The sequence below is a fragment of the Microchirus variegatus genome (genome assembly GCF_963457635.1).
Source record: "Microchirus variegatus genome assembly, chromosome: 8".
Taxonomy (NCBI): Eukaryota; Metazoa; Chordata; class Actinopteri; order Pleuronectiformes; family Soleidae; genus Microchirus; species Microchirus variegatus.
In genome coordinates, this window is record NC_139809.1 from 27,054,980 (window position 1) to 27,079,941 (window position 24,962).

At 45.5% G+C, this 24,962-nt stretch overlaps 1 protein-coding gene across 1 annotated transcript in view; it reads left to right on the forward strand.

Annotated features, from left to right (window-relative positions):
- brsk2a (BR serine/threonine kinase 2a) overlaps nucleotides 1-23,242 on the forward strand; it is a gene marked incomplete at both ends in the record, with an annotated part of 224,468 nt that extends 201,226 nt beyond the window's left edge. Inside the window, 7 exon segments of the mRNA XM_083893512.1 lie at nucleotides 2,576-2,636; nucleotides 5,581-6,334; nucleotides 6,430-6,478; nucleotides 7,787-7,910; nucleotides 9,709-9,889; nucleotides 19,290-19,379; nucleotides 23,010-23,242. Coding sequence (XP_083749638.1) covers nucleotides 2,576-2,636; nucleotides 5,581-6,334; nucleotides 6,430-6,478; nucleotides 7,787-7,910; nucleotides 9,709-9,889; nucleotides 19,290-19,379; nucleotides 23,010-23,242 — 1,492 coding nt within the window.
- Nucleotides 23,243-24,962: the final 1,720 nt, after the last annotated feature.

The window sequence follows — 24,962 nt, forward strand, 5'->3', positions numbered from 1 at the left end:
ATAATGTAACAGATTAAAAGGTGAATTGTACTATTATTAGATGTTTCGGGGGGGAGGTTATCACTTGAGTGCATAAGCACAGTGCAGTAAAAGTTAAGTTTCTTCTCTGTAACTTAGTGCTGAAACAGTTTTGAGGACAGTTGTCTTTATAGTAGCAATGTCCCAGCTTTATTATATTAAACAGAGGTTGCTTAAGGGTTTATAAATCTGGTTATAGATTAATCCAGCGTCCGATTTGCCTGCTTACAGTGTCAGCGACCTGGAGAGTCAGATTAGCCATTACTGATAGTGCAACATTATGAACGCAAATCTTAACATGATTGAAATGTTAAATGTTATTTCCACAATTGCTGTGATCGACGTGACGACATGGCCACTTTTTTCCTTCAACATCACATGTTCTTCCTGACTTCCTGAACATAATTTTAAAAATGAATGCTAAACCATGCTAAACAGAAAAAACAGGCTAAGTAGAAGTCCAAAATGTTCTGAATGGAGCTAGCATTTAAATGTGTCTATAGGTTCAGTTAAAGTTAGGTTTTGTTATTGTTTTTTGTTTGTTTTTTTCACTATGAACACCACAAATGAACGAATATCAACAAGTAATAAATGTGACAAATATCATAGAAATTAGTCTATCAAAACTTAAAGCACAAAACATTCTGCATTGCTGAGGAATACTAATGCACAGATTTTTAATTAAAGTGAACTAAGCCTTTAAACAAACACGTGCACGCGCACACACACACACACACACACACACACACTCGCACTCACACAGTTCTTGGCTGACTCCATCATCTCCTCTCCCACTGATTTATCAATGTGGCTTCATTGTTTCTATATTATAGACGATAAGTGATGGCTTAGTTCACCACAAATGACATGTTTCGTCATTAATAATTCATCGTCTCTCTGACGCCCGTTACTGTACAGCGTAACCATCTGAAACATTAGCTATATAGACCTGCTTTTCCAGCACTAACAGATGCCGAGTGTCTCGTACAATATGCTCACAATGGCCCAGAGGATGCCGTGCTTTGGCCGCGATTCCGTGAAGCGCGATTGGCAAAGTATGGACAGAAGCTGTAGTAGTGAGCGACCAGGGCATGTCTCAGTGGACCAAAGGACTTGAATGTAAATGATAGCAACTGTCTGGTTCAGCTGCTCTAAGAAATCCTCGCCAATGTAGACTTTGCATCGCCTACTCATGTGTGCATGAGTGAGTGTAATAAATGCACGCACAGAAGGGGCAGTGGGAGAATTACAGAAATAGCCTCAGAGTGGGTGTTTCCATATTTTATTTTCTCTCATGGTAGTTTTTAGTGTTGCTTGTCTTCTGTTCGGTCTGTTCATCTCAGGAGGCACATTCTTGTTCTATTATCAGCTCGCTCTTTACACACAGCACCACTATCTTTTTATGGCCACTGGTTTTATACAGTTTTGTGTGTGTCCATGTATGGATGCCTCCATGTGGTCCCATGGGGACTGCGCCAGTGTAAGGAAAAGAACATCTATCTCCATTACTCCATCATCCCTCGCAACCTACATTCTTTCAACCCTCCCTCATTCCTCAATCACTCTAAACTCCCTCACACCCTCCTCACATTTGTCCTCGAGGCTTTTTCTCCTCGACCAAGGAGGTAGAAAAAAAAAAAAAAAAAACACCAGTTTGTAGAGTTCATCTTTTTATCTGTTCACAATCTGTGGGCCTGGCCACATGTTCACACACAGATAAAGCGCTGCTGAAATGGAGAAAGAAGGGGAGAGATGGAGTGGGGTTATTATTATTAGATTGAGTGACAATAAGGAACAGTGTTGTGACAGTGAGCAGCTGGTGTTTCCGAGTGTTGACAGGTGCTGTGTTTGTGTGTGTGCGTGCGCTTGTGTGCGTGTGCTTGATGGAGACAGATTGTCCTGTGATTGTTCATTTCTGAACAGGGGCTCCGCTCATAGAGGTTATTGACAGCATCTGCAGGGGAAAGAAAAACATGACAAATGGTACTCAACCAAATGTCCCACTTCACCCCCCCCCCCCCTCAAAAAGATTTCCCACTGATCCAGAGCAAACCAAAGGCCTAAAAGGCCAACATGGTTGGTCAATCAAGAAATGACTGATGGGGCGGGAAGCTAAGGTTAATATGTTGGAAGAAAATATGCAGTCAAATAAACATATTTGAACTCACATTTTGAGTTAAAGGGTTCAATTCAATACGAAATAAATGTATTACAGCGACAGTGTGTGAAGTTTAGCAATGTTTATTGGTTATTCCTCACCTCACTGTTCCCTTTCCGTGTGTACCTCCTGGATTAGAAACTCAACTGTTATTCATTGCGGGCCGCCAGAAATGTTTCCTCGGGCCATCATTGGCCCGCAGGCCGCACTTTGAGAACCGATGGCTTAGTGTGACGGTAACATAATGCTGTCGCGCTTTTTCAACCATGTTGATGTCCGAGCTCTCTCCTCCACCTGTGTTTACGCAAACATGTAACAGGCACATACCGGATGTCGATCCCACGAATGACCTCTGTCCCTGTTCTCTGTGTTTTTTTTTTTTACGCGTTTGCGTCACAGGTCGCGGTCCATCAGTGGCGCCTCCTCTGGCCTCTCCACCAGCCCACTCAGCAGCCCACGGGTAAGTCACAACCCTGTGAGAGAGCACTTTCAAACTCCCACACAACACGCACCTGTCTAGCTGTTCACCCTCAGGGATAACAGCTGCAAAAAAATACTGCTGATCCTGTCTTATAGGTGTCATCTTATTGTTATTTACTTATATATTGAAGCAAGACATCTGACCTTTAACCAAACACACACACACATACAATATGAAAACACTTTCAATGGCATCTCTGCAAGTGCATTTTGAGATCACAGACAGACGCTCTAACATCTTATAGTTATAAAGCACACTTTCACACTCTTCTACCCCGCGGTGTTTGTCTTCACCCCTGCATTACCCGTGCATGAAATGTGACATCGACAACACGCCAGACACAAAACCAGTCAGAGGAAGGGAAAAAAAAAAACACGACAACACCGTGGAGCTCAGTAACAATGTTTCAGTCGTTAGGTCTGCTATTTTGTATCTTTTACTACAGTACCTCGTTCACACTGAGCACTGTCCCAAGTTGTACGCATTTAGGTTGAATAAAAACATTCCTGGCTATCAGCTACGATAATGGAAGGAGCATCAGTGCCAAAAATTAATCAGAAAAAAATAGATTTTGGATTGAAAAATAAAAAACAGATAAAAACCCGTCAGTCAGCAGGCATATGATAAGCTCTTCACATCAGGTGTTAAATTAGGCGTTTTCAAGAGTTGTCATTGTTTCCACTAAGCTGTTATTTTTTTTACCTTGGTTTACAGTTCGCTAATAAACATGCACAAAAAAAGAACATTACAGCATAGCAAACTTTCTCTTCCCCCAAAGCCTCTTCTCTTCTCTTTTCTTCCCAATTGGCCGTTACTATCTCATGCACAGCTTTGTGGAAATTCAGCTTAGGGAATGTTTCAGAAGATTTCGCTTGTATTCACAGTGTTGGTGGTGGTTAGCATCATCCCCTCGCAGCAAGTATCCTGGTTCGACCGAGAGGCTTCCTGTGCTGAGTTTGCATCTCCTCGTCTGTGTGTGGGTTCTCTTCAGGTCTTCTTCCTCCAACAGTGCAAAGACATGCAGACCAAGAGTTATTAGGTTGACTGGAGACTAGGGGTGAATTCCAATTCCTTGCTTAACCCTCAATCTTAACCCTCAATCTCAAAAATGCGCGCTCCCTCTAGTGCAAGTGCTGTCCCGATTCTCAGAAAAATTAAGTTGAGGGACAAGTTTAAGGGCTGTATCGCCCTCAATATTGAGATTTTCCTAGACCACCCTTGGGAGCAAGCGCTACCCAGAATGCATTGCGTGTTTTCACATAAGAAAGATGGCTTCGAAAGCAGCGAAGCGAGTGCGATACAAATTAAGTATTTTCTTTGTTAATAGAGATATACAAATTTGGAAAACCATTGTATTATCTTAGTTTAGGCCCATATTATGGATTACTGACGTCATTGTTGCGTAACATTTATTTTTTACGATCTTTTGTCAATAGCCGGCCGGTGCGGACAAGCGATCGTGTGCTATCATTTACTTTTCAATAAGCCGTGGTGTGTGGTAACTGTCAGCTGAATATGTCCGTGGTTGTGGTATTTGTATGAGTATCATCTTATAACTAACTGACAACCTAATAACTTGACTGAAATAAAATAATAAGTAAATAATCGTGATGTAAATGTGTTCTTCTTCTTCTTCTTTTTTGGAGTTGACAGACTGGATGCAGCTTTCGCGTTATTCTGCCCCCTACAGTCTGAAGACGTATCTGCATTTAAGGGGTGTCCCATTTCTAAGTGACAAAATAACCCTCAACACTTGGTTTTGAGGGCCAGTTAAGATAAGGGTTAAGATAGGAATTGGAATTGGCCCTAGGTGTGAACATGAATGGTTGGCTCTGCAATGGACCAGTGATCAGTCCATGATGTTCTCAGCCTTTCACCTGGGATTGACTCAATTTATCCCCAAAACCCACACATCTCACAAATGTGTTCTTCATGTTGTTGGTATGTTTCGCTGTAGTTTGGGTGATTAGTAGTTTTCGATATTCAGCGTACTAATGAACACACACACAACCGACATGACAGCACAGCAAACTTTCTCTCTCCACCTCTTTGGCTTATTATCCCTCCCTGTGTTTTCTGTGGCCTGAGCTCTGTGGAAATCCAGCTTAGGGGCAGCTTCAGAAAATCCCGCTTTTCTTGGTCTCCTCATAAACGAGGATGCTTGCACTAAACTTTTTCCAGCTGACTAACTTGAGAAGGCTCAAGATTTGCCAGGATCCTAAGACGAGCTCCTCGTGCCACACAGGTTCTTTCCGGCTGATCTGAAAGGGAAATTGATTTTTCAGACCTTCCCAAAGCCTGGATTGTACTCTTAGCGAGATGCTCTCCATGTGGGCTTATTTTCTCAGATTTGTGTCTGGAAAAAGCAAAATAATTAATTAGAGCACCGTGTGAAGCCACATTTCCGCCATTACAAATCAAACTGTTGATTGCACCTGTCTGTAAATGTGAAATTCCCCATCAGAGTCACCAAAATGATGTTCCAGTTCTTACCGAGAAAGTCCAAATTGTCTTCACAGCTGTGTCTCACACCTGTGTTTGTTTGCTTTTGTCTGCGAGCAGAGCCCTGTATGTTTTATTCAAGTTCATTTCATCACCTTTTGTTTGCAATTTTTAAACATTGCATGAATCACTTACTGTTTATGTTGTTCCCATTTCATTTTCTTTTGACATGACTCGTTCAATTTACTAACTGCGTGTTTTAATTTGTGTTCTTCTTTTCTTTTCTTCTTCCTCCATCTCCCCTGTGTTCACTTTTCACCTGCCTCTGCGTCTGCCTGCGATGTTTGTTCCGTTGCTTATTTTCTTTCTTTACCTATGTGTCTCGCATGTGTCCCTGTGTGTGTTTTTTCTTTGTTTTCCTTTGCTCCTCCACCTGCGTCCTTGCTGTTCCGTGCAATAACACTGTTTCCTCTAACTCCAGCCTGTCAGAAAGTTCTGTGTACCACCTCAGTCCCCAGACTTTTCACAGTCCCCTAACGCCAGCCCCTGCCCATCACCAGACCCTGTCCCCAGGCGCACAGGCCAGTGTATCTCTACCCCCAATTCACTTGCTCCAAACAGTGAGCCTGTGCTGCTAGCACTGAACAAGACACAGACCCTACCTGCCAAACCCAAAGTTCTCCCAAAACCCCTCCAAGCCACACGATCCAACCCACTCCCTGAAACCTACCCAGATATGAAATCTGCAGCCAAATCAGAGTCCTCTACCCCCTGCCAGCTTCCATTACATCCAGCCTCTGCCTCTGTTCCCCCCACCCCTACTTCCCCAACCTCCCCTTTTTCACCAACCACAATCCCAAACAGCCCCCGTGTACGGCGCTCCCACGTTGCCGCCAGCCCGCAGCTATCTGTGCCCTTCAGCCCAGTGGTGCCTCTGTCACCCATTCGGCTGCACCACTTTCACCCTTTGGTGCCCACGCCTTCTTCCTTTACTGACCACCCACCCAAATCTATCCCCCTCATACAGGTTACCCCTCATCCCTCCCCTCGAGGCAGTCCCCTCCCCACCCCAAAGGGCACCCCGGTGCACACTCCCAAGGACAGCCCAGCTGGAACCCCCACCCCAACGCCACCTCCAAGTCCCTCCATCGGAGGTATGCCGTGGAGGACGCGTCTCAACTCTATCAAGAACAGCTTCCTGGGCTCACCGCGCTTCCATCGCAGGAAACTCCAAGGTTCCGACGATATTTTTGATTGCAAATACTTCATAAACATGCACTCATTTGAATGCTTTTAAACCCACTATTGTGATTTGACCTGTTTTATACAGTTCCCACACAAGAGGAGATGTCCAGCCTCACACCAGAGTCTTCTCCAGAGTGAGTACACACTTGAGGCTGCCACTATATTTAATGTCCAGTGGCAGAAACTGAATACACTGCCCATAAGTATGTATGTATTAGTGTATAATGACTTTGAAATAAAAAATAGTTTTGGTTATAAAAGGGCCTTACTTTATGGTGGATTTCTGCAGCAACCCTAATGATCAAACAAGTATTTTTAGCATTTTGAAAGATAATTTTACCATACAAAACAAGAAGAACAGCTCTGCCCACATAAACCCGATGCATAAACCAACAAAGAAGGAGAGTGCAAGAATAGAAGAAGAAATGGAGTGTTTCTGCATCCTTTCTGCTATGAAAATGCCACTGTAGTTTCCTGATGCTCTTGGGAAAGGGAGAGCAGAGGAGTCCTCCATTTGTTGTAGCCCGTGGTCTCACCAGTAGATGTCACTAATGCTTACACAGTGAACCTTGCAGCTGTGCACCACACATGCTCACTCTTGAATGAATGATCTTTAACCTCTCGAGTACTGTGTAATGAAGTCAGGGCGGGCACTGTTGTAGTAGGTTTTGGGTTGGTTACAGAGGCAGGAGCGGCACTAGTGTGATGCTGCTAAGCTCCTGTGGGCCTGATATCTGAAAGTTGGCCTAGATATGCCTGTTTGATTGGCTGACTGTCTGGTCTGACCATTTCCACTTCGCTGGAAGGAGCATCCTGGCTAGAGAAAACATCTTTCACCTGCTGTTGGCTTGCACAGATATGTACATGTACAATCATAAAGCAGATAAATGTCCCCATAAACTTATTATTATTATACATATCTATTAATATTTAAACGGGTATCATGTTCACTTTTTGCTTAAGTTTTGTTATCAGATATTAATATGCCAGAAAACATGAGCCCATATGGCTTATTAGTGGTGCAGGTACTGAATTCATCTGCTCCTGCTCCTTCTGGATCTACAGTTCTGTTCCTAGAGGAGCTCAAATTATGCTCTTCCTGTCTCACTCTCCATCACACACATACGTACATCCACATGTGCTACGCACATTCAAGCATTCCCAGAGTTTTACAGAAGGTGAAATGTCAGGACTCTTTCCTCACCTGCACCGATTTAGCTCATCACCCAAGGCTTATCCTCAATTTGCTCCTTTCCATTTCCCCTGAGCTGCAAAGATAGAAAGCACTACTACTACTACTGCTGCTGCTGCTGCTTTCCATTTTTATAGATGGACAGATGAATATATGGAAAAGGAGGTGCAAATCAAGGAAACTAAAAGGGTGGGTGGAAAAAAGACAGCTGACAATTGATGTTTATTCTTCTCGTCTTCTCTCCTCACAGACTTGCCAAAAAATCTTGGTTTGGTAACTTCATCAGCCTGGAAAAAGAGGAGCAGATCTTCATCGTTATCAAAGACAAGCCTCTCAGCTCCATCAAGGCAGACATCGTTCAAGCCTTTCTCTCGGTACATGCACCACACGCTAACTTAATTCATTTATTTTTCTTTACCTCCACTGCCAAACCCCTAAAACCTCAAACCACTTACCCCTTCTGTCTCCTGTCCTCTGTGCCCCATACTTCTCTACATATTTGTTTATGTGGACATGTAATAGTGTTAAGCCCAAATTATACTCCTGCGTAAAGTGCTCTGCGTAGGTTACGCAGAGTCCTCTGCGTCGACGGAGAGGCTGTCGGGGAGCCTCTGCGTCGTCTCCGACTGCACAAAATATTTTTTAAGTGTCCGTCACTCCGTCATGGGACGGAGACGGCAAGAGCTGCGATTGGTCCTCAGGACAGGCCGAGCTAACGCTGCTCTGTGCCGGCTCACAGTGCGCACCGAGCGTCCACAGACGCCGGGCTGATCCCCGCCGGCAACGTCGCTGCCAAACTATAAATACGTCATATCTTAACACACACAGCACATATTTAGACTCTAAATGGCCAAATTCTCGCCTCAAATTATCTTAAAACTGCGTTCCGTGACACAGAAAAGTGAGAAACGGCCACTGTTTCACCAACAACAGTCTTTCTCTCTCTTTCTCTCTCGGACGCCATTGCTCACTGTAGCCAGAAAGCACAACAACCTTGCGCAGCGACCCCTACTGATCGGGCGGGAAATTGCAGCGCGTATCCGTCAGTCAGATAACGCATTACGCAGTCGGAGAAGTGTATAATGTGGCCTTTACCTGTGTGTGTCCTGTGATCAGTTGGATTTGGATTTTCTCACAGCAGGGGTGATTGGCTCTGCTTTCAGGCCTGTGAAAGTTCTCTCACTCTCTCTGAGTGTTTGAAAACATGATTCTGATTTATGTAGCAATCCGGTAAACTTGCTTGTATTCAGCGCTTCTATTTTCTCTCTGAGTGCAGACTCACTTAAGGTCAATAGAAAATCAGCGGAGAGCATTGATCATTAGCATATAGATGCTTTGCCCTCGGTATCGTGTATATGTAGCATGTGCGTGTTCAGATATACGTAAAGCAAGACGCAGCCGAATGGCATAGACCTTATCTTGTGTCTGCGATGTGCTTATAAAAGCGTGCATGTAAAAATACCTGCAGTAATGCCGGCAGCATCATGTGAGCGTGGCAGAAACTGTATTAACAAACATTCAGCGGTGATATTTGATATGCAGTGTACATAATTGAACAGAACCTATTTTCACCCCAGTTAGATTTAACAAAGAAAAGTAAAGGTAAACTCTGCCTTTGCAGCTGATGTCTAATCTGTTTTCTCATCCCTGGAGGTAGCTTTTTCTCCTCTGGGTTATGCTGGCTGATATTCCCGACAGGAGATTGATTGTCACCCGAATCAGTGGAATTATACCTCTCAGCACACTCGCATTAATGGAATGTCAAACCCTCTCCAGCGTTGGTGGTGAATTGTGGCAATTTCCAAGTTCACCTGTTCATTGAGCATGCAAATTCATTTTAGGTTGGGAGAGTGCAATGTTGTTGGGTGACTCAAGATTACATTAGCTTAAGTCTCCCCGGCATGCATGGCTACTCCCCAAGGCATTAATCTCCATAGAGTTTAAACTGTGGCTAGTTGTATGTGCAGGGGTTTTACTCACGTTGTCATTTGCAGAGTGCGGGAGAAAAAATAAACATCAATGCTTTTTATGTAAGGCATAACCCCCATTACTCTCCTTTTTTACTACTCTGTGTGATCCACACCTCTAGTGCTTCCTATCATTTAGTCATTTTTCCTGCACCAACCTCTGTTTCTCTTCTTTTTGTTTATTGTTTTTTTTTTTCTCTCTCAGATCCCCAGCTTAAGCCACAGTGTGATTTCTCAGACCAGTTTTCGAGCGGAGTACAAGTCCACAGCCGGCCCTACAGTCTTCCAGAAGCCGGTCAAGTTCCAGGTGGACATCACCTACACAGAGAGCACAGCTGCAACCAAGGAGAATGGAATCTACTCTGTCACCTTCACCCTGCTCTCAGGTCAGGATTGATCATTGTTTGTCAAAACTGTCAAATGATGATGTTCTCGAATTTATTATTTTGTTCACAAACCAAAATGATTCAGTTTTAATGATTTCTTTGTTATGTGGAGCAAAGAAACCAAGGAAATCTTCACATTTAAGAAGCTACAACAATCAGAAATCTTGTTTTAATAATGAAAAAAGCTTCAAACCGATTATTGATTATCAAAATAGTTGGCGATTAATTTAATAATCGATTCATCGATTAATTGTTTCAGCTCTAGATAAAAGTTGCAAATACTTAAAATACTGTAAACATTTTTACATGTATAAGAAAGGTGAGTCAAATACAAATACAAGTTACATACATACATACAAATATAAGTTATACAATAAGAGTATATTTAAGTAAATCAAGGCACAAAGGCAGAAAGTTTTTCTTTTTTAAACAGAGCAGGATGTCTTGTACTGTACTTTGGTGAGGATTGTTCCCTTTCCTGTGCCCTCTGCCATTGGGTCAAGTTGAAAGGCAGGAAACTCCTGCTGTGAGACAACAAATCACAGAGGACAAACTGTTCCATCCACTGTTGTGTCATCTTGAAAAGTCTCATCAGACTCACTGGGGCCTTTTCTGAATTCAGACTCGCAAGTCTGCGAATCGTGTGGAGAACCACGACATTCTTAAATGTCAAGAGAGATGCTGTCTCTCCTCACTTCAAACTGACAAAATTACACTGTGGAGAACTAACTTGTTTGGATGCAGCCAACAAATGAACCCGAAGTGTTGTTTCCATAAGTGGATGTTGTCAAACATGCTGCCAAAAATAAGAATGGCTGCCTGAGGATTTTCAAAGTTCTTGCAATCGCGAAAAGGCTTGATAAGATTTTCCTCAAACCTCCCAGAGCGTAACAAGATGAGGTCTGGCTGTGCGAGATTACATACTATGCAGTCATGCGTGCATGCGTGGTCGTGTAGAAACATATGCATGCTGTTTGGCTCTTACACACACACGCACACGTTCTCACACACACTCTCAAGTGGGGGCACATTTGAGCTGAATGGGGTGTAACAGTGGCTTTTTTTTTATGAAACTGTTGGTTCTTCCATGTCACTGACCACAGACTGCACACAACAGGTAGACAGCAGGAGCTCACAGTAGCACTTCTCACTGCACTCCATTTATCATCTCAGGCTTTTCCAGCTCACATTTCACACCATGCACTTGTGCCTGCGTGCTTCCCCTCAATTATTCAATTTTCTACACACTCCTGCAGACCGTCTTTGGCTATACCTTCGCGTTACCTTCTCAAACGGCACACACGCACACAAATACGTTTTTTTTTTGCGTGCGTCATCTACAAGAGAAAACACAGCGCATTGCTGTGACCACTTGGTAATGAAGCAGGAGATAAGATAAGATTACTTTTATTGATCCCTCATATGGGAAATTCACAAACAGACGCTATCACAGCAAATGTGTGGGTGAGATTCTGAGGATTCTAGAGGACAACGCTCTCCTCCTGTGTTCTTTGATTTTTGCTGAGCTCCCGATCATTCATGTTGGATTGTTCCAAATCGGATGTACACTTAATGGACAAAAGTATCCAATCCAAATCCAACTTTATTTGTAAAGCACTTTAAAACAACCACAGTGAACCAACGTGCTGTACAGAAGAATAAATAAAACAGAGTAAATAAAAGCTCGCAAGAGGTAGTAACATGCACCTAAAAACAACTGTTCTATTTCATCCTTACTGACCGCCAGAGGCGGTGCTTTAGCACTGGATGTCTCCATCTTGCGCATGCGCAGGTCGAGTGTTTATACCAACAAAGTCACCCATGACCCCTGATGACGCCGGCTAGCCTATATCTTCCGGTGACATCAGAGGATCTGTTCCTTTTCATCTTCTCGCTTTGCAGGTAGACGCATGTCAGCGAACTCTAGCTGAATTAAAGCGTTCATTGCCGCTCCGTCGCTGGTAGCCTTGTGACAATCTGTCGGAGCTGCGAGCTGCTCGCCCTCCAAGGGCTGCGACGAGCGGAGACGGGAGGTTCGTCGCGGTTCGCCGTGAACACCCCGTAATAGAAGTTGGATCAGCCAACGCTACAACTGGCTGAGTATACCAGGCGTCTTTCGCCTCCTTTGAGAATATGTCTTCTCTGTAAAATTAGTCGGTGAAGGCGTTGTGCGCTCTCTCCCGACATTTCCGTGTGTTAATTACGGGCGCTAGCGGTTAGCATTGCGCTGCTCGACCTAGCGTCTGTATAATCGGTACACAGCTGATAGTACCCGCTTTGTTGCGGTCATATGTTGGTGAAGAAAGTGCATCTGTACTACTATATCTGTGAGTAATTGTACAACTTGTACCGTTTTTTATCTGTACTTTTCCATGTTATGAAGACAGCATTGCTTTAAGACACAGAGTCTGTGTAATCGCTACACAATTGGTCGTACCCGCCTTTCGTTGTAGTTGTATGTCGGTGAAGCCCCGACACCCGTACTTATGCTGTATCTATGAGTAACAGTACAACGTGTACTGCCTCTCTCCTTTTTTACTGTCATGTGTCGGTGCAGACAGCGTGTGTGCTCTCTCTTCGACATTTGTGATTTAATTACAGGCACTAGTGTCAGCACTGCTACTTAATCTAGTGTCTGCATAATCTGTACATTATACATGTCAGTGAAGCCAGTGTACTCGCTCCCTCTCCTGACATCTGTACTACTGTTATCCGTGAGTAACTGTACAGTGTGTACCGTTTCTCGCTTTGTTTTTTCATTTCATGTGTTGGTAAAGACAGCGTGTCCGCTCTCTCTCCCGACATTGGGTTGTTGCGCTGGCGGTCAACATTGCTCGCTTGACCTAGCGTCTGCATAATCGCTACACCGCTGCTCGTACCCACCTCCAGTTGTAGCTTCATATGTCGGTGAAGCCAGCGTACTCACTCCCTCCTGACATCTGTATTTCTGCTATATCCGTAGAAGCTTGACCTAGAGGCTGTGTAATCGGTACACAGCTGGTTGTACCCGGCCCACCTTTCGTGGTGGTTGTATGTTTGTGAAGCCAGCGTACTCGCTCCCTCTTCCAACTTTGTACTTCTGCTGTATCTATGAGTAACTGTACGGTGTGTACTGTCTCTCTTTTTTACTCTCCTGTGTCGGTGAAGACAGCGTGTGCGCTCTCTCTCCCGACATTTGTGATTTTAGTTACAGGCGCTAGTGTCAGCACTGCTTGCTTGACCTTGCGTATGTGTAATCGGTACATTATACATATGTCAGTGAAACCAGTGTATTCGCTCCCTCTCCTGACATCTGTACTACAGTTATCTGGGAGTAACTGTACAGTGAGTACTGCTTTTGCTTTGGGTTTTTACTGTGTTGATGATGATGATACACCGTTGGCTGTACTCTTCATTCTAGTCCCCTGTAGTAAGCAGACGTGTTCCACTAAGGCTAACTGCATTGGATACCTGTTTGTGAAGGCAGTGTGTTCGCTCCCTTTCCCATCGCAGGTGTATACTACTACCTCTAGTAACAGCCATATCTTGAGCTGTGTTGCTAGGCGGGATGGTTGTATTTGGCGCAGCAAGCCGACCTTTTGCTGGTGAAGGCAGTGCTCTCGCTCCCATTCCCATAATAGGCAGGTGCTGTTGCCCTCCAGTTAGCAGAAGTGTGAAGAGCCCACTAAGGCTAACTGTACTTGTCTGTGCGACACCTGCTGGTGAAGGCAGTGCGCTCGCTCCCTCTCCCATCACAGGTGTATGCTACTAAACGTCAGTAACAGCCACATCTCGAGCTGCGTCTGCTCGGTGGCGACAGTCTGTATTGGCGCAGCAAGCTGGCCTTTGCCGGTGAAGGCAGTGTTCTCGCACCCGCTCCCAGCATAGGCGGATGCTGGTGCCCTCATAGTTAGTGTGAAGAACCACTAATCCTAACTGTATTCGGCTGTGCGACACCTGTTGGTGAAGGCAGTGTGCTCGCTCCCTCTCCCATCACAGGTGTATACTACTTACCGTCAGTAACAGCCACATCGAGCTGTGTCTGCTCGGTGGTGACAGTCTGTACTGGCGCAGCAAGCTGACCTTTGCTGGTGATGGCAGTGTTCTCGCTCCCGCTCCCAGCATAGGCGGACGCCGTTGGCCTCATAGTTAGTGTGAAGAACCACTTACCCTAACTACGGCCGTGCGACACCTGTTGGTGAAGGCAGTGTTCTCGCTCCCTCTCCCAGCATCTGTTGCTTCTCCCACTCTACAGCCGCCGACTGGCACCATGCTTGGTGACCACTCCTGTGCGACCTGTATGGCCTCCCTGCAGCCGGAGGACGGTCATGATAGGTGCCCTCCGTACCTTGGCCTCGAACACCTGAGGGAGGGGCTGTCGGAGGATCCGTGCATGAACTGCAGCTTCATGCCCAGGGCAGTGCGGGTTGCCAGACTGGCTGAGGAACACCTGCTGGGTCATGTTCCGGAACCGGACCAGCTGACCCCAGCCCAGCGACTGCCACCAGCACAGCCTAATCGACCTCGGCTGCAGAGGCTGTGGGCGCCCCCTCTGGGAAGAGGGTCGAGGAGTCTAAACTGGCCTCCAGGGGGGACCAGCTGACTGAGGAGTTAAACTAGATGAAGACCCTCTTCATAGCCGTCCAGTTCTGGGATCGGTGCAGTGGACGCAGGTTTTTCCGCTTCCCCGCTGCCACGGTCGAACCGGAGGAAGATGTACTCTCCGTGGCGGCTTCAGCCACCGAGTTCACCAACAATGGGGCCAATGTGGTTCCCCAAGGTGCTGCCTCACACACCCTTGGGGTGAGCTCCCGCTCCCCAGCCAGCAGTGGCGGGTATAACTTCATGGGTGCCACCATTCGCATGGCCCCACAGGCTCAGCCGGCTCCCGCCAGTGCCTCTTCAGGCGTGAACCAGCCCAGCTCCCCCACTGTTTTGACTCGCCGCCAGTGGCTAGCTCAGGGGAGATTCAGTGGCTGATTATCGGCTTCTTTTTTCCAGCAGCAGCTCAGCTACTGGACTGTTTTCACCACAGGCCCTTAGGTGATTCCACCTTAACCCCACAGGTACAAATTTCAGTTCCGACACCCCCAACCTACAGCCTGGTCAAATGACCATTATACGCGACCCGGCAGAAGAAAACCCTGTCACCATGGGGTTCTACTCAACTTACTTTCTCATGGAAAAGAAAGACGATGGACTCTGCCCTATCACTCAACTTGAGGGGACAACAGGTTCCTGAAGTTCACGAAGTTCCACATGCTCAGTAATGCAGTGGTTCTGCGTACTGGCTTTTACAGGGGAATGGTTTACCTCTTATTCTTGAAGGACGCGTACTTTCACGTCCCCATAGCACCAGGCATTTTCTGCAGCCTGCTCTCAGGGCCGCCATTATCAGTCCAGGGTGCTCACTGCTCCCGTTCGGCCTCTCCCTTCACCACTGGTGCTGGCCAGGTGTGTGGCAGCAGCCCTCTCCCCCCTGCAGTCGCGGGGCATGAACATCCTCAGAGTGATTTTCACAATGAGCTGCCTGGTTCCCTCTCAGAGTACACTTTTCTAGGGGGGTGACTCCGGATGCTGTTGCCATGAGGGCCTGTCCATCACTTCGGCGTGTGGACGACATCCTCCTCCTCCTTCTCCTCTTCAGAAGGGCCGCTGCTTGCGCTACACCCAGTATATGCGCCTCTTAGGCAAGCTAACAGCTGCTGCCACTGTGGCTCCCTTAGGCCCGCTGCCACTACGCCCCCTTCAGAGGTGGCCGAACAGTTTTCCACTTGTATGCCAAGTGGCACCAGCACAGGAAGCTTAGGCATCACAACGCTGCCTCCTTGGCCTCCTGCCTCCTCGGCCTGCTCTGGCCCCACGGAGGGTGAGATGGTTTCTTCTTCAGGGCACGCCCATGGGCACCATTACATCCCTTCGGGAGACTGTCACACAGATGTATCCCTCACAGCTACGGGCAGTGCACATGGCACTGCAGCTTTTTCTTCAGTTCCTTCAGTAGAGGCATGTGCTAGTACGGTCAGACAATGTCTCAACCGTCTCTCTCTGACATAATTGCACACACTCTGATGTAGAGGTGGTATTTAATATCTGGGATGTTTTTTCGGCAGGGCAGAGGGGGATCTCTTTGCCACAGAGGAGTCAACGACCCACTGCCCCCCTCTGGTTCTCCTTGACAGAGAAGGCCAGCCCTTCTCAGCCGCGAGGATGCTCTCGCACACGATCGCCCAGAAGCTCTTATCTATGCCTTCCCACAGAGCCGCTGATTCCTCAAACACTGCAGAGGGTCCTCCAGCAGGGCCACAACCTGCTACTGGTGGCCCCCTTTTCTGGCCAGGGATGACATGTTTTCCTCTGCTGCACAGGCTCTGCTGCAGCTCATCGCGGCGTCTCCCAGACAGGTTGGATCTCCCGTCTCAGTTAGGGGGCCAGGTCTGGCATCCTGACCCTCATTGCCTCCAGCTCTGGGTCGGCCACTGCAGGGCACGACCTCCGGGCAGAGTGTTCAGACACAGCCCAATGTACCACACTGAAAACTATGGAGCTTTCTACCCAAATGCAGTATGTGAACAGGTGTAAACTGTCTGCCTGGTGTTCCGACGGGGGCGAGGGCCCCGTCTACTATACAACTACAACAATTCTGTAGTTCCTACAGCCACTCCCGAATGGCGGACGGGAGGGCTTATGTGGCGGGCTTTTCCTCTCGACACACTCAAGTTGATGACAACACCGTGGAGTGCCACAGACTCGTGTCCTTTTCCTTAAAGGAAAGCCTCAAGGCTACAACTACCAAGGGTACAGAGAATTCTGGCTTGGGATCTGCCCCGGTGCTGCCCCCCCCCTTGAGTTGAAGACTGCCTTTCTCCTCACCATCACTTAGTAAGGAGTGCTGAGGAGCTACATGCTCTCTCTGTGAGGGACTCATGTCTGAGGTCGAACTCAGACTCAGATGGCTCAGGGGTCACTCTGTGGCCAAATACGGGCTTTTCCTCCTCAGGTTCTGTCATCGTCAAACCTTAATCCTGGCACAGTTTATCCTCCCAGCAGGGGAGGAAAGGTCATGACGGCCGTGCCCTGTCCAGACCTTAAGAGTCTATATAACTTCGACCGCGAGCTTGAGACGGTCAGAACAGCTGTTTCTCTACTACGGCGTACTAATAAGGCCGTGCTCCCTCCGAACAGTGACTCTCACACAGAATTATGGACATCATCACTCAGGTGTACAAACACGGTGGTTATCCCCTGCCATCCGGGGGAGGTGCCTCTCTACTAGGGCTGTCACTACATCATGGGCGGCTCTGCACGGCGTGCCCCTGGTGGGCATCACCAGCTACCCTCTCCAGATTCTATAGGGTGAATGTGCCGCCTCTACCTTTACTCTCACTGAGGTACGTACTGGCATTCCTCGTGACTTTGTTGTTATGGTCATCCAGTGCTAAAGCACCGCCTCTGGCGGTCAGTAAGGATGAAATAGAACGAAAGTTACGTATGTAACTACGGTTCTATGAATCCTGGATGACCGCCAGAGCGTTCTGTCACTCGGAATCCTCGTGGTTTCGCGAGAAGATTCTGCAGGAACAGATCCTCTGATGTCACCGGAAGATATAGGCTAGCCGGCGTCATCAGGGGTCATGGGTGACTTTGTTGGTATAAACACTCGACCTGCGCATGCGCAAGATGGAGACATCCAGTGCTAAAGCACCGCCTCTGGCGGTCATCCAGGATTCATAGAACCGTAGTTACATACGTAACTTTCGATTTAATAGATGTAAAAAAAGTGGATAAAAAACCATAATAAAATCAGATCAAATAAAATAAGTAAAACCAAAAACAGGCTTAAATGGAAATAACATCAACAACTTTAAGGTGAAGTAAGCAGTTTATAGTGACATCTAGAGGAGAGGCTGAAATGTACAACAAAGAACTGCTCCTCTGCACACCCCCTCCCTTCCCTGAGCGATACGGTATCCTCAGCCGGTCATATGTCGTTCTCGTCGTCTTTCTCCGTGGTGCGGGCGTACGGTCAGGTACTGGTGTTCCTTTATCCGCTGTAAAATACGTGTGGTCCTCCATTCTAAACGCGTAAAAAGATCCGCTCTCAGCCTCGTCTCGGCGCTCGTTTTGTTCTCTCGGGTTTGTCCTTACAGGCTCCCGTAGAAACATGGCGTCGTGGCAATGCAACAGCGGCCCGCGACCATGTTATTTTACATGACTTTTTGAAACACTACGAAAATGAAACAAAAACTACTATACAGCGACTAGACAATGCAGGAGCACATAATATGTATAAAAAAGTGGATTTTGGGTTATATAAACCCATAAATACTACGCAGTGTCCCTTTAAATAGTGTCAAAAGTCAATGAAAAGAGTTGAGTTTTAAGAAAAGATTTAAAAACAGGCAGGGAAGAGGTCTGTCTCATGTACAGGGACAGATCATTCCACTGTTTCGGGGCCACAACAGCAAATGCAAAGACCCCTCTCTGAGCTTGAGTTTGGATTTTGGCACAGTCAGGAGCAGCTGATCAGCTGACCTGAGAGATGTGCATCAGAGAGGTAGGGTGGGGAAAGGCCATTTAGGGATTTAAAAACAAATAAAATTATTTTAAAATGATGCATGGGCAGCCAGTGGAGTGAAGTGAAGTGCTGGTTTAAAGACGCCCTTTGCACCGTCTGAAGAAGTGCAATGGATGTCCAAAGTATTTGGACGTCTGATCATTACACCAACAGGGACTGTAATGATGTATTCAAATACATATACAGTACTTAAATATGGAGTTGTCCCCCCTTTTGTTGCTATAACGGCTTCCACACTTCTTGGAAGGCTTTCTTAATGAAGTGTTTCAATGTGAATTTGTGTCCATTTGTTCTGTAGAGCATTTATGAGGTCAGTCACTGATGTTTGGATGAGAAGACCTGGCTCACGATGTCTGTTCTCGATGGGGTTGAGGTCAGGACTGTGTGGGCCGGTCTAGTTCTTCTACAACAAACTGGTCTTCATAGCCCTTGCTTTGTGCACTGGGGCACAATAATGTTGGAATAGAAAGGAGCTTTTCTTCAAACTGTTCCTGCAAAGTTGGAAGCATAGCATTGTGTCGGTGTGCTGAATCTTTAAGATTGTCAGTAGAGATAAGGGATCAAGCCCAAAAACCCGATTGAAACACCGGAAATCAATAATTAACAGTTGTGGCCAAATACTTTTGTCCATATAGTGTATATCTGATCTCACACCACTTGACATGGAATGAACTATTGGACCTTTCGCACTCACGGCACAGATAGGACCACAGTGTTTATGTTCAGATTATAAACTGCATTGTCCAAATCTGATTCATGAGAGATCAGATTTTGTGTATCATGCATCTGAAACATCTGACAAAGGACGCGATCTGTAATTATATCAACGTTTCCTGTGTTCAGGACCCAGCCGTCGCTTCAAGCGGGTAGTGGAGACGATTCAGAGCCAGTTGTTAAGCACACATGACCAGCCCGGGGTCCAGCAGCTGTCTGGTGAGTAAGAACTTCTTTTTCCAAAAAAGAAAAGGGAGAAAAGAATCTCCTCCGAAAACCTTTTTCACCCTCACCCCTACCGCCTCATCTGTTCATCCCACCCACTGACGAACCACCGTCACCGCTGAAGCTGACCTAAATCCCGTCCTCCTTCTCGCCCATGCCTGAAATCCCTACGCTTCTCGAAGCCACTTCCTCTGCATGTGCTGGCGCCTCGCTGCCATGAAAGGCTGGGAGCCGCTCTCTGCGCTCCAGCTGTGGGTCAAATGTCATCTCGTAGCCCTGGCAGTGAGGATTAGAGTAGAGGGTGGGGCGAGCCGATTCTGCTGCTCGCTTCCAAGAGTGATCGTCAAAGCTCGTCTCCATGGCAACACCACTGCACCTCAACGCACTCCCACAATGCACTGCATCACACAGCGACACCACACCTGACGAGCTCTCTATTGCCCCTTCCCTCTCTCTGTGTGCCTGTACAACAGTGACCCCCCTCCTCCACGGCTCTCGTATGCAGAGGAAGACAAATTCTTAGGACAAAACCTCTGTCCCTTAAACTTTGTGACTTTCTTTCTTTCTTTCTTTCTTTCTTTCTTTTTGTTTGTTTCTCTTGTCTTGTCATTGATTGCATATATACAGTAGGTTTCCCCTCCATCACATAGCAGCCTGGATGATGAATGGAAAAGAGGAATCTGTGAATCACTGCTCTGTTTGTTTTCATCAACTCACCATCCCCTTGATAAGAGCTCCACCTGCTGGTCAGACAGGAAAACTGCATCAGCCTTTAAAAAAACATTTCTTTGGATATCAGTTTCATATCAGACTCTGTGCCTGTATGTCTGTGTCTTCCTCCAGTTACACGTGTGATGTGGGTTGTATTAATATTAGTTTAATCTTACTCCAGGTGGCATTTGGCACTGAACAGCTGTTATTATATGAGGTGAAAGAAAGGTAAACAATTAGAAAGGATTTACATTAGATTAGGTTTTCATGTTGTAGACATGAAACTGGGTGAATTTCAGCGTGACCCATTTAAAGGTCCAGTGTGAAAGATTTAGGAGAAATAATGTTCATTAGGCAGAAAGAGGGGTTTTTTTTACCTGCAACTTCACCATTAAATGTTGCTAAAGTGTTTACTTTGAAAGCATAAAAGGATACAGAGGATATTAAAAAATATAAATCACAATTTAATTATATATAATAATTTTTTGAGCAAGGTCAGTCTACATTAATTGCATGCCTTTGCATTTATCAGCAAACTGTGTAATAAGAGTCTTAAAACAGACAAACTTTGTCTGTTGCGTTTTCCTCCATACGCCCATTCTTTCCTTTGACCTCCCGTGTCACCTTTAGTGCTTTCTGGCCTTTAAAAGGAAGTCAATGTCTGTAATTAAGTATAGCCGTGACTTTGCATACCAATGTGTGTCAAACAAAAGGCTTCATTAAGTCTCAGTCATTATGTTCCCTAATCACTGTTAACAGAGGAATACCTCGGAGACAACAGAAGGGCAGAACAATACAAGGACTGAGGAGGGGACGTAGCATAGTCATACATCTGGGCTGCAGAGGAGAACCATTCGTTTAAAGGGTGGTGTCTGTGTTTTATTAAACAGCTGACATCGTTTGCTTTCACGATCGTGCTGCTGCCATATTTTGAAAAAAAAAGTGCAGATTAGGTCAGAGAGAAGTGACGAAAGAAATGTGGAATTATTTTACGTAGTGTGAAAAAAGGAATAAGCAACATCAGGAGGGGGGCGTTGGCTGCAACCGTTTTCCAGCTGGAATAATGGTACAGTCAAAACCAACTGTGACACATTCACACGTGTAGTGTAGATTTGCAGATTTGTCAGGCGTTTTAACAGAAACCAGATCAGTCCAGTTTTGGTGTGTGTGTGTGTGTGTGTGTGTGTGTGTGTGTGTGTGTGTGTGTGTGTGTGTGTGTGTGTGTGTGTGTGTGTGTGTGTGTGTGTGTGTGTGTGTGTGTGTGTGTGTTGTACTTGCGGCCAGTTGAGTTAGGGTTTTTAACCAACAAAGTGAGGTCATTTTTACGGAGTGAGGACATTTTGGCCGGTCCTCACTTTGTTTTCATTGAAATCACTTCCTTAGATTGCTATAACATGCTATACTCAATTTGTCCAAAAAAAAAAAGTCATAGTATGACGTTTTTGTTAAATTTTGGGTCAATTTTTTTTTGTCAAAGATTTTTCAAATTTTGGACGACAAAGTATAGTATGACGTTTATGTCAAATTTTGGACCAAAAAAATAAAAAGTTTTATTTATTTTTTGCTCTGGGGCTCCACCTGCAGACATTTTATGGTACTGCAACCAGATATTTGTAATTGTGTTGATTTATAAAGTGGAAATGCTGGTCCTCAGTATGCAGTAAGTACAAGAATGTGTGTGTGTCTGTGTGTGTGTGTTGGCACCATTAACAAAAAGAACACTGACTCTTTATTTGCTCCATTTCTCATGTGCGGCGGCGTCCTCGCCTGCTCCGCCTACCTGCAGTGGGACCGTTAGAGGCCCCGCAGTGTGTTTAACTGCATGTGCACTGTCACAGTTTCACACAGAACAGGGGAGAAATACGTCTGCATTTATGACTTAAATGCAAGTCATAACAGGTTTGACTCTATTTTAGTAAAACCTCACGAGTCAGGCTGACTGTAATGACGCAGCACTCCTGGTATGTGTGATTTTTGGCCTTGGATTTTTTTTTTTAGAAATACTGAGCTCAAATGTAAAACCTTTGGAGACTTAAGAGTCCAAACATTTCTGTGTATGATTTGCTTCCTTTGACACATAAACCATGAGACAGCATCCATTTTCTGATTTAAAGTTTGAGTTGTCCATCAGTGCTTTGGCAAAGGTAGATGAGATGGTGATTTTCTTTCCAAACATTTAAAAGGGTTAAGGTTAAAGAGTCAGGTGTGTAAGAATTAGTGCCATCTACTGTTAAAACTGTATATTGTAATAACAAACTGGGAGATTTCTCTACTCATCTGTTCCCTTTCGTCTGGGAACTATGGTGGCCCTTACGTTACCAGGAAGGATGCAAACACCCTTTCACAACTGCCATTTACTCCTTCTTTATTGCTTTATACATTGACTTTATGTAGGTGCCACAGTTCTTATTCATTTGCATAGCCGTCTTCCACTTCAACATGCAAACTGCACGTCACGTTCAAACTGCTGTTGAAACATGGCTGTGCATTGTGCAAGATCGGCGGCACTTCCACATGCAGTATACAAGGCTTATTCTGAGGCGATAGATAGATAGATAGATAGATAGATAGATAGATAGATAGATAGATAGATAGATAGATAGATAGATAGATAGATAGATAGATAGATTCACTTCATCTCCAGTGGAATGGCTACCTGTGTGTTTTCATTGGTTGTGATGAAACAATTGCATGTTATATTGGGACTGAACACCATAACATAGTCTCATCCTGGCTGTGTCTGTGGCTCCTCCTCGTCCTCCTCCTCCTCCCATTTTGCTTGTTCTCGCTCTGTCTTTACCTGTAGCCGCACCTCTATCCCGTGTGAACCCCTCTGTTCATCGGTTTGTTTGTTCTCTCTCTCTTTCCCCCCCTTTCTTTTGTCCTCTTTTCTTCCCGTCTGTGCACCCACAGGCCGCCCATTGAGTAACTTCTTTGACGTAATTAAACAACTTTTTTCAGACGAGAAGAACGGACAGGTGCCCTACCCCCCCGGCACACCCACCAAGCGCTGCCCCTCGCCCATGCTTGGCCGGAGGCACGAGCCCCAACAAAATGACACCAAATGCCCTGCTGCTGCTGCTGCTGCTGCTCGAGACAGAGCCAAGTGTCCGGTGTCGTCTGTGGGGACACGAGAGGAGTCTTAACCTGTAGAGTCAAGCCAGTGCTAAAAATCCATCCCAGTATCACTATGAGCCAGCGGCACACAGAGAATATATCTGTACATAGATAAATGTGTATAATCACATATGGACACATTTTTTATGAATTGACTTTATATAGAAAGAAATATATCAAAGAGATATTTTACAGGCAGCATTGTGCACCTACATGACAGACACACTCCTGTTCTTCCATTTTTCACATCACACCTCAGTGTCCACCACCACCATCATCATCATCATCCACCCCTTCTGCCCCTGAATGCGTCATCGCTCCGTTGGACCTTGCTGTGTTTTATTGCTCCCTTGCTGCTAACCTGTGTGATGACCTGACTTGTTTCTGATACCAGGAATTATCCAGAAAACCTATTAAGGCCCTTCCTCCTGCTCCATCCGCCCTCCTTCAACCACCTCTCCACCAGCTCTCCACCACCCCACCCCATCCCCCCGAGCGAGCCGAGAAAGACAGGCATTTGTTGACAGAGGACTGCTTTTCGAGGTGCGCTCAGAAGTGGAAGAGGGGGGGGGGGGGTGGTTACCATGGAAACAGACCCTTCATACAGACCTTCATCTCCCTCTGTGCCCCTTGTTACACCTTCAACAGCCTCTAGTAGGAGTTGTTGAAAATACCTTCAGTGTACCCTATCATACAGACACACTTACACACACACTCATGCAGGACAGCTTGTCCACAGATATCTCAATGAAACAGGACACTGTTGTCACCAACATGGCAAGTTTCCTCTTTTAAAACTCAAGGAACGTTGATGAATTGGAGAACAAGCATTCGACCATAATACAAACAAACACTAAATATATATATGTATTAAAAAATTTAAAAAAAAAAAATAAAAAAAATCACACATGCATATGCACAGAAAACTCTGGGATGTATTAACAAGAACATGAAAAAACGACGACATCAACAAAACACAGAAAAAAACACATATACTGACTTAGAGGAGGAGAGAAGGGAGGTGGAGTTTTCTGTGGAACGCCCAAAACAGCCGACATGGATGCTCGCTGGATTGTATTTGTTTGCTTTTTACTGTACTTTCTTTGTGAAGAACTGGGTTTAAAGTACTAACTGACTTTATTAGACTTAAATCTATTGCTGCAAATGGACTGGAATTGTGATTTCAGGGAGGATCGGGGTGTGAGCAGAACAGGTCAGATATGGAATGATATATAGTATAGGGGTTGGGGGGGGGGGAGGAGGGACGTGGGTGGGTATGTGGGTATTTAAAATGAATGATCTATTCTGTTGTACAGACTGATATCATTTCTTATGTAAAAAAAACCTGAAATGTCTAGTTGTGACACTGTTTAGATACCACATAGGGACAGGTTGGTAAACCTGTGCCTGCCACATGCTGTTCTTTTAAATCTGTCTGTGTATTTTTTTGTTAAATGACCATTTTGATTGATTGACCTTATTATCAAACATTCCTGTTTCTTGTTATATGCAGCACTTTTGTCTTTGGTTTCTCTGGTTTTTCCATGTATACCTCTCTCTCTCTCTCTCTCTCTCTCTCTCTCTTAGTCTTACTTACCAGCAGTAGGAGTAGAGGAACAAAAAAAATGATGACATGATAAATGCAAATTGTAGATATTTTTGTATTTTCCTCCTAATTTATTCATGATTGTTCACCTCACCGTTTGATTTCCTAATTTATTGATACTTGGCTATTTATATGAACAAAGC